Genomic DNA, 10,673 nt, shown 5'->3' with positions numbered 1-10,673 from the left:
ATAAATAAAATTGAATATTGAGAGATGAAAGAAGCAATGGGAAGAACCATGAATTCCATAAGGAATTCCACTAATTGATACAAGGAAAAGACAAAGGTGTGGAGAGGATATACGTTAGAAGGGGGTCTTAGGTATTAGGCATTTTGGGGAGTCTGTACCTCTCAAGTACCTCAGCCAATGGGGAAAGAGAGAAGGACATGTGGTTGGGAAATGAGGATAAAAAGGAGGCTGTGTCCTCCAAAAATTGGAGAGACCCCAGGGAAAATGTCCCATGGCCTCTCACTTTATTCAAGTAAAGTAACGTGACTCCTCTGTCTTCTTTTTGGACATAAATCTCTGGTGTTTGTGGATTAATTTTCCTGACAGGATCAAAGGAGGCTGCATCCTCCAAAACCTCAAGAGAAAAAACCCCATGGGCGTGTGACCCAGTGGACTTTCTCCCTTTATTGGAATAAAGTTGCAGGACTCATCTGTCTCCTTTATGGACACTGGCTTTTCATACAATGGTTTTCCATATAGCATTGAGCAGGATGAGACAGGATGAGATTTCTTGCACCTGTTGTGCCACCACTCCCTATACCTGCACCCTAACCTGGCTGTGCCCCAGTGCCCAGTTCACTGCCCTAGGAACTGGTCACACAAACTGGGCCCATGTACCCACCACAGTGGGCAGGAGGACGAGGTCCCGGAGGAGCTGGGGTGCCACAGCCTGGAGCCCTGGGGATCAAAGGGCCCATCACCAGCACGATCCCTGAGCAGCCCTCGGAATGCTTGAGCAGGAAAGGCAGAGCCAGGGCACAGTCAGGAGCAGGGGGCTCCCAGGGTAGTGGGAGCTGCAGCTTTGGGACAGCCCCTGCAGGGATGAAGCAAGGTAAGAAATGGCTCTGTCACCCCCTGATCAGCCCCTTCCCTGCACCATGCAGCAGCCTGTGCTTACATTTTCTCATGTTTCTCCTAAAAGTGTGTTTTGTTTTGTTTTGTTTTGTTTTTTTCGTATAGGTCTAGGGGCAAAAGGATGTTTTTATGTTTCTATGGTAAAGAAGTAAATCTATAAGGCCATCCACAGCAAATAGTTCAAAGCACTGGACCTGAGCTTGTTGTGTAAGACCTGATGCTCCAGGTGCAGAGGATGCAGCTCACAGGGATGCAGGAAACATCTCAGCAACAGCAGCAAACCAGAAAGAAATGGCAGTGTGGAAAGGAGTGGGATGGATGCTGGACACACTCATCCGTTCCCACTCCCTTGGTCCCCACTGGTGTCCCCCAGCTTGGATTTCTGCTTGTATCCCCTGGAGCTGCAAGTCCTGCAGGAAAGGAGCCATGAGAAAGAGGAGGAGGAGTCATCCATCACTTCTGTGCTGCTGACCAGTCCTACTGCACCCAGGTCCATGCTGGGCCCTGTCAGTTCACTCCCAAGTCTGTCCCTACACACACCTCCTCTGTGTGAGCACATTATCTCACAGCATTAATCATTGTGTGCCCATCTGGTGGCTTGTCTTTGCTCAAGATTACACAAAGAGGCCTCAAGATTTTATTCTTGAGGAACAATAAAGTAATCCAAATCTCCCAGCTGCAGGGCATTTATCACCTGCAATTCATTGGATCTGACCAGGAGTTAAAATCTTGGAGATGTACCAACTGCTGCAGGTCAATAAAGCAGCTGAAGGCAAACAGAAGGGCCAGAGCATGAACTGAAAGGAAGATTAGTGTCATCTGGATATCAAAGAGAATAACACGTATGGAAGTGGTTTGTCAAAAGTCTCCAGCTTTCAGCATGATACGACACCTCTATGACAGCTGGATCTGTCTCAGTCCCTTTCCTGCAGAGCTGCCCAGACATCAGTCCCAGAGCTGGGCTGCAGACAGAGATGCCTTGTGCTGTCCATCAGCAAAGGCTGGGGCTGAGCTCAACCATCTTTCCCAGGGGCTATCCCCGATGCCTAGATGCTTTGTGGCAACTCTGAGCTCTCTGACAGGATGTGTTATACAGTGCCCCTTCCACAACATTCCTCCTTTATCCCATATGTCCTGAGGAGGAAAAACAGTCTCAGGAGGGCTCTGCTGACCTGTTCTCCTCCATCACCCCAGCCCAGGTGCTCTCTGAGAGAACATCTCTATTCTCTCATGAGGCCAGTGCCTCATGCAGCAGCTATTGGGTCACATCTGTGCCAGCTGTTTTGGTAAACCCTCAGCACTGGTCCAGTGTCTCCTCCTTCTTCCCCTCTGTTTTCAGTCCCCATTTTCATCCAGTGCTTGGGCAGCACCAGCAGGTTCTCTCCCTTGACATGCTGTCTGACCTCCAGCTCCTGCTGTGGTCCTGGTGGAACAGTTTGTACCCCTGTGTGTCACCAGCACTGGGGTCCATTTGGCTCTAGTACACTCTCTGTGCTGGGAGATGATGGTTGCCTGAGGACTGGGTCCCACAGTGAGGGCAGGGGAGGAGCAGGGGACAACTGCAAGTCTCCATCTGGGGGAGGCTCAGTCCCTTCTTCTCACTCCTTCCATAAATCAGCTTCCCTTGTGACCTCCAGATACCCTGGCTGGGCTCACACTTCCAAGGCCATCCATGCCCTGACACTGCTACTTCAAGGGTCCACAGTGCTGGAGGAGCTCACCATGGGGTCCTGGCTGCAGGGACCTCCCTTATAGCTGTAGGATGAGGATGTCACCAAGGGGTAACAGCAGTCACAGCGACCGCAGTGCCCACAGGTTGGGATGTCAGACACAGCTTGGCACTTTGGCTTTGGGGTTGCACTTGGTGCCCAGGTGGGTGCAGAGAGTGCTCTTCCCCTGCTCCTGTGTGGCATGAGGAGTGCTGCTAGAAGGGCTGGGGAGACCCTTCTCATCTGTTTTGACATTGGGCTGCCAGAAACGTGTCTAAGACAAATGCTACAGTCCCTGGTTATATATGGCACTGGAAGCAAAGGTCAGGGCTGCAGATGAGGCCCTTTTGCTGCTCAGTGTGTGTGGAATCCCATGTGAAATGCCGGAGCACAGTATCCCCTCAAGTGATGCACCACGTGAAGGTAGACAGACCTGGTGGATGTCTAACAGAGATTTCTGGCATGACCAGGTGACAGACTGTCCCTACAGGGCTTGGCTTCAAACCCTGTAAGTATCAACAACCCTGAGAAAAATCCTTATCAGTAGCTTTTGTGAGTTTTGTGGAATTCAGTGTGAACACCAGCAGCTGAGAACTCTTATCACTGAAGCATAACAGCTGGCACGTGAGAAAACGTGTCTGTGGAAGGAGGCAAGCAAACCATAAATTTCCAGGAACGGGTGAGTTCTGCTGTTTGGATTGACTACTTCACCTCGCTGACAAACAGAGCTGGGCTGCAGGCAGAGATGCCTTGTGCCTTCCATCAGCAAAGGCTGGGGCCAAGGTCAACAATCTTTTCCAGGGGTGGTCCCTGACTCCTGGATACTTTGTGGCAGCTCTGAGATAAAACCTGGTAGTCATACAGTGCCCCTTTCCCTACACTCCCCACTCTTAACCCCTATGTCCTGAGGGACAAGTTCAGGAGGGCTCTGCTGACCTGCTCTCCCTCACTGTGTGTGGGTGGGCATCACCCCAGCCCGGGTGCTTTCTCAGAGAGCATCTCCATTCTCTCGTAGCCAGTGCATCAGGCAGCAGCTGCAACTGTTGGATCACATCTGTGCAGGGTATTTTGGTAAATCCTCAGCACCAGGCTGGAGTCTCTTCTTTCTTCCCCCCTGCTTTCAGTCCCCATTTTCATCCAGTGCTTGGGCAGCACCAACCAGCAAGTCCTCTGCACTGACCTGCTGGCTGACCCCAGGGGCCATGGTCCTGGTAGGTGTTATCAGAAGCTTTTCTTGGTTTCCTGGAATCCTGTGTGAACCCTAGCAGCTGGGAACCCTTACCACAGACACACAACAAATGGTGCATGAGCAGAGGTACCTGCAGAGGACAAACAGACCATAAATTTCCAGGAATGGATGAGTACTGCTATTTGATCAGCTGCTTCACCTCACCAAGGAGCCCTATATAACATCACGGTTGGCCATACTGCCACCAGACCAGACCTACTCAGCTCCACACTCCACAGGGTCCCAACAGAGACAGCATGGGTGAGTGTGGGATGGGGTGGGATGGGATGAATTCTGTGTGCAGCTGGGCATCCCAGCCTTTCTTTCCAAGGTCTTAGGTCCCTGTGCTTTGTTTATCCCTCCTGCAGTAGCTCCTGAGTATCTTTAGGTACCAGCAATGCCCACAACCCAACACATCAGTTCTCCTCCACAGGATTCACATTCCCATATTCACTGTTTATCGTCTTTTTCCAGCTGCTCATCACTACAGTCCTCTGTTCTTCACCTCCATGCTGGCCGTGCTCTCCCCACTTCTTGCTCTGCACATTGAAAACCTGGAGAGATTGAAAGTAAATTTAGATGAAATCGTTAATATCCGTTCCAATGGGCCTCTTCCTGGTATGTGTTCCCTGTCTTATATCCCTGTACTCCGTTCATCCAAATATCAGGAGCTCTCTCCTCTATACAGAAAAGGAGGGGTGGAAAATAGTCTTGTGGAAATAAAAGGATCCTGATCAAATCTTCCTCTAACTTAATATATTAACCAAACTTCACCAGATTTGGTAATTCAATCTTCTTTGTTATTGACAAGGTTGTATGTGGCAGCTTTTTCTAGACAGACTGTTTCTCTTCCTTTATGTATTCTCTTCCCATATATATTTGTATAGTTCATTCACAGCCCTGAAACTTCAGAGAGACTTTGTCTAAGTGACAAACCAAAATGCTTTCTAAAGCTTACATGTTGCTAAACGGTCCCAAAACTTCATCACACCACTGATGGAGGTCACAATTCCAGAGGCTCTCAGGGAAACAGTCTTACTGAGATGGCTGCTGGGATTTCTCTTAAACAGAGCATCGTTCTCTCATAGCTGTGAGCTCCCTCACACTCTGAAGGTTTCTGGAGCTCTTTATGGATTGAACGAACACATGACTCCTTCATCACTGAAAAGCAGGTTCACAGCAACAGCTTCCATCTGTTTGATCTTGATCTGAGAGCACCCATGGTCTGATTTCTCTCTCAATCCTTCTCTCAGTGTACATCCTTCTACTCATCACTACTACCCTGAGCAACTTGTTCAAGTGGAAAGTGCCCCTGCTTATAGCAGGGGGATTGGGCTAGGTAGTCTTTTAAAGGTCCCTTCCAACCTAAACCATTCATGATTCCATGGTTATACTCAGATATGCTGTCTGCTCCTTGCTGAGAGGAGCAAATAGGCAGTTGCCTAATGGCTGCAGCATTCCCATTCCTAGTCTCTGATGCCTTTGAAGTTTTTCCAACCAAAAACTACCACACAGGAAGAAAAATGAGCCAAGTGGCATCACTGAAATGCCCTACAAAAAACTCAATGCTGGAAATAATATCCTGTGGGGGGTAGACTTACCTCTGTGCTGTGGCACAAGGCTGCTCTTCTCACTCTTTGTTTTCCTGATGCAGATGAAGCTGGAGGGATCATCCAGTGGAACCAGGCAGCTGACCCTCAGCAGGCACAGGGCCGGAGCAGTAAGGACCCACATCCCCCAGGGAACAGGGAGGGGTGTAGGGAATGAAGGCACCGTGGTGGTGGGTTGGCAGTCAGCCTGGGGATCAGCCAGACCAGTGCTTCAGCAGAACTCCAAGTGCTCCTCCAAACTTGAAGGCCACTGAATGAGGGTGGGGTCAGGTTGGAAATGGGGAAGAAATGTCAGACAATGAGGGTGGTGAGGACCTGGCACAGGTTGCCCAAAGAAGCTGTGACTGCCCCATCCCTGGAAGTGTCCAAATCCAGGTTGGATGGGGCTTGGAGCAACCTGATTTAGTGGAAGGTGTCCCTGGCCATGGCAGGGAGGGTGGAACAAGATGGGCTTTAAGGTCACTTCCAAGCCAACCCATTCTGGGGTTCTGTGATCTCAGAAGACTCTACTGCCATTACTTTGCTACCATTACTCTGCTGCCACAAGTCCACAGAGAATGTCCCTTCTCAGCAAAGCTGGGCTTTCACAGCCATCCACAGGGTCCAATGCTAAGGGAATGAGGTTTCCTCCTTCCCAACCCTAGGGATGCAGTGGATGCCAGGGTTGCAGGGACAGCAGACTGGGATGTTGTGCGTTGGTCCTCCAATGTTCTCTCATGCCCCAGATTGGCCCAAGGACTGCAGTGAGCTCCCTGCTAGCAGCCCCAGTGGCATCTACATCATCCAGCCCACAGGACAGCAAACCATTGTGGTCTACTGTGAGATGAACAGGGAGGATGGAGGCTGGACTGTCATCCAGAGGAACCACAGAGATACACCAGTCAGCTGGGATGAGTCCTGGAGTACCTACAAGCACGGCTTTGGGAACGTGCACACCGAGTTCTGGCTGGGCACTGAGTACATCCACCAGATCACCAGGCAGAAGGTCTACCAGGTCAGGTTTGTCATCTGGGATGCTTCAAATAACATGAAGTTTGCAGACTACAACCTGTTCAGCCTGGATGATGAGTCCCAGGGCTACCAGCTGAGGCTGGGAGCACACTCGGGGACAGCGGAGGATGCCATGGCCTCCAAGGGCACGACCACCATGCACGACAACATGAAGTTCTCTGCTAAAGATCGGGATCAGGACACTTCTAGTGGGAACTGTGCCGCCAGCTCTGGGGGTGGGTGGTGGTACTCGGCGTGTTACTCTGTGCGTCTGAACTTCAAAGGGGCCATGACATGGGGCAACCTGTGCCCGGGGAACTGCAGAGCCTCAGCCATCCTCATCAAACCCACCAGCTACTGCTAGTTGCATTTATATTTCCTTACTGTCCAACCTGGGGCTAATTCTGGCTCTTCAAAGAATTGGAGCACAGCAAAACCAAAATGGGTGTGCCATGGGTCTTTGCAGAGGTTGTTCATATGTAGCTACTGAATACAATAAGGCATTTTCAATTTTTTTTTTCCTCCTGTAGATTTTCTCTACTTCTCAGCTGTGTCTGTGTCCTCTAGTTCAGAGTCAGATAATTTTAATTACATTAGTAATAAATACAGTCTTTTGGAAACTCAGAAGTTTCCAGATTGGTAGTGTGCTTTATACAACATGTGAAATAGTCAACCCAGTAGACTTCCGTGGCTTTGTCAGTTAATTTGCATCCCTAGTTTCACGAAAACTACCTAATTTTTACTGAAGATCTTGCTCAAGATACTAAAGTGCACAGGTACCTTCCCACTCTGAACCTCCTTCATGTAACGCTTAATCGATGTTAATTAGTCAAATAAATTTGTATTCAAAGAACTGTCTGAATTGTGAAAGTCTATTTCAGACCTTTGAAGTTCTCAAAGAGGTTAATGCATTAGAGGGCTTCTACCACTGCAGCTCAGCTTTTCCCTGAGCCAGGGCCACTATGACTTCCCAGAGTCAGTGCTGGTAGAAGAGTTGGACTTGAGGTAGAGGGCTTTTCCAGCCCTCATGATTCTATGATACATCCTCATCTTTGAGGGCAGAACCCTTCAGCAGATGCCACCCTTTCCAGCTTCCAGCCTCCATGGTATTTATGTACTAAAATTGCCTCCAGTGGCATGTGAGTCCTGGAGTGCCTTTGGCTCAGGGAGGTGAGAGCCGTTTCCTAATCAATATAGAGACATGAGCTAGAAAATAAAAATCATCAATAACAAATCTTCTATTACTTTGTCATGCTTGTGTGTGGTTTTTTACACTGTTGTTTTACTGCATGTCTGCCTTGAAACCTGGGATTTCTCTCCCTGCCTCCCACTGCCTCCTGCAGTGAGTCATGAGGTGTGTGACAGGTGGGAGTAGGCATCTGCTGGCTCAGAATAGAGACTAAACCCAGTGTAGGAGACAAAAAACTTACATAAAATGTTCTTGGCTGTCAAACTTGGGAATTTCTTGTTGCATTTAGAATTTTTTTTTTTTTTTTTTCTTGGCTAACTTTCTTGCCTTGAGATACACATGGAAATGTATGATTAAAGGAACCCTCTGCTAATGCCTCCCCCCCCAGGTTGGGCACCCACTATGCATCCAGGTAGGGTGAGAGGCAGCTTAGGGGCATTGCCACCCACCTGTGTTGGGCTCCCAGCACCACATTCCCTTCCATCACAGGAAAGACAATTCCATTGGATATTCCATCCTCATGGTGAGTCTCTTTAGCAAGATGCAGAAAAATCTCTTTTGCACCATGTCCCCTTATTATCTTTAACCAGTGGGACATTTGTCAGGTGGAAGAGATTGTCCCCATCTGCCCTTGTGAGACCCCACCTGTAGATGTTCTCAGTTCAGTCAGAGAGAAAAGAGAGAGAATTCTCCCAGCCCTAGCCTGGGAAAGTTAGGAGAAGGAATGGAAACAATTATCTCTCTTTCTGTTCATGTTGTTTATAGATATGTTCTACCACTGTGTGCCATTCATAGTGCATCAATGGTGTGAAAGGTTTTCACTTTGAGACCAACCATATTTCACCTTAGCGATCCTGATTATAAAAGGAACACTACTTCCTCCTAATAAAGATTATTCTTCTTTAAGCCTTCTGAACACCATGGAGTCTTTTCATCCCGTCCCTGCCTGAACAGTGTCACCCACCTGCAGAGCTGCCTCCAGCTCTGGGGTCCTTAGCACAGGAAAGATATGAAGCTGTTGAAGCAAGACCAGAGGTGGCCACTGAGATGCTCCAAGGGCTGGAGCCCCTCTACTCTGGAGACAGGCTGGGAGAGCTGGGGGTGTCCAGCCTGGGAAAGAGAATTTTGAGCCCCTTCCAGTGCCTAAAGGGGCTCTAGGAGAGATAGAGAGGAACTTTGGACAAGACCCTGGAGTAACAGGACAAGGGGGAATGGCTTCCCACTGCCAGAGGGCAGGGTTAGATGGCATATTGAGAAGATGTTCTTTCCTGTGAGCATAGTGAGGCCCTGGCACAGGGTGCCCAGAGAAGCTGCCCCATCCCTGGAAGTGTTCCAGGCCAGGTTGTACTGGGCTTGGAGCAACCTGGTCTAGTGGAAGGTGTTCCTGGCCATGGCAGTAGGGTTGGAATGAAATATATTTAAGATCCCTCGCAACCCAAACTATTCCATGATTTTTTGAAGTGATACCTCACTTTTCCTAGAAGCTCCAAGGTTGCTGTGTGTCCTCAGGCCTCTCTTGCTCTCTCCAGGGAGGTTCAGCTTGTCCCACAGTAACAGAGATGGGGTGTAGTGACCCCACCCTCTCCAGCAGGCTCCGCTTTCTGGGCAAACAACCTGGCATGCATCACCATCATGAAACCCACTTAAAATGCAACGTCAATGTGAAAAGAAGGGATTTGAGAAGTGTAATATCACCATTACATTTCTGCTGGTCCCCAGAGGGTGCTCTTGCCCAGGGTTTGCCAGGCAGCTTCCTGTGGGAAGGAAGTCTGGCAGACAAGGAGAGTCCAGAAATATTCTGTGAGGAATCTAGCTGCAGGCTGCAATTTTCTTTCCTATGTTCCTTACTCTGTCCTGCTGCTGCATGGAGTGTTAAGATCCTGTCAGCACCAGCTGTTCACACAGGGAATGTGAGCAAGGCCATCCATGGAAAAAAGCATCAAGAATCTCATTGCACAGATATTGAATCATGGACTCACAGAATTGTTTGGGATCTTAAAGCTCATCTTAAAGCTCAAAGTTCCATCCCTCTGCCATGGGCAGGGACACCTTCCACTAGACCAGGTTGCTCCAAGCTCTGAGTTCCCATCAGTCAGCTTTGCTTTGGACACACAAAGAATTTTAATGGTTCCAGTCCTCCATCACTTTATCCAACTCCTTATTAAGTCTGATTGGACTTTTGGTTTCACGAAATACCGAGATGAACTTGCCAGCACTTCCTTTGCCTGGTGCCCCCAGAAACACAGAATCATAGAATAGTCAGGGTTCAAAGGGACCTCTGGAGATCATCCACTCCAACCTCCAGCTCTGAAGAGTGCTGAATAACCATCTCTAACTGTTCCCTGTACCCACTGCATCCATGTCTACACTGTCAGTGACTGTCACCTCATTCACCTCTTTCCTAACAGTCCTGATCCTTTTTCTTTCAAGGATGCTATTCCCACTTCTGACCACCCATTTTCTTCATCTCTGTGACCTTTTCCAGTGTTTCTCCATATTTTCTGAGCCAGGCACCAAAGCCACACACACTTGTGAGCTTGCTTTATACGGGGGCAAGCAATATTTTCCTTGCAATATCTGGAGCCCTTTTTACTTTCTATTTACTCATGAACCCTCAGCTGATGTTTTCAGGGAACTGCTTACAAGTACCTTTAGTTCTTGACTGGCATTAATCTAGAGTCCCTCAGTGTACAGTGAGGGATATGCTTCACTTTACCCTTATCAACATTTACTCTTATTTCCAATGGCATCACACATTTTCGGATCCAAACAGCCTTTTACAAAATTCCTCAGCTCTGCAGCCTACCTGCCCCTGTGTAGGACTCCTGCTCTGCTCCCTGGTTCACTAAGATTCTGTCACCTCCTCCCCCAGGCTGGATGCCCTTTGCCCATGGGATTTCCCTTCTCTGCAGCACAAGAGCTGATGGACAAGGAATGAGGGAGTTGTGATGTTCATAAAAGTCTCACTGATGTCTACTTCTCTGTTTCCCTCAAACAGATGTTATCCCAGAGGACTGAAGTCTGCCTGGGACTGGTGAACAGATGGCAAACGG

General features: G+C 48.8%; 1 protein-coding gene across 1 annotated transcript; it reads left to right on the top strand.

The window, feature by feature from the left end:
- The first annotated feature begins 6,032 nt into the window (after positions 1 to 6,032).
- Positions 6,033 to 7,284, top strand: LOC137485546 (fibrinogen-like protein 1-like protein). The gene has a single exon (XM_068210081.1). It carries the CDS (start codon positions 6,088 to 6,090, stop codon positions 6,793 to 6,795), a length of 708 nt encoding a protein of 235 aa, XP_068066182.1. The 5' UTR covers positions 6,033 to 6,087; the 3' UTR covers positions 6,796 to 7,284.
- The last annotated feature ends 3,389 nt before the right edge of the window (positions 7,285 to 10,673 follow it).

Source organism: Anomalospiza imberbis, chromosome 20, assembly GCF_031753505.1.
Source record: "Anomalospiza imberbis isolate Cuckoo-Finch-1a 21T00152 chromosome 20, ASM3175350v1, whole genome shotgun sequence".
Lineage (NCBI taxonomy): Eukaryota > Metazoa > Chordata > Aves > Passeriformes > Viduidae > Anomalospiza > Anomalospiza imberbis.
The sequence above is the reverse complement of the archived record's forward strand: the minus strand, read 5'-3'. Positions and strand labels throughout refer to the sequence as shown.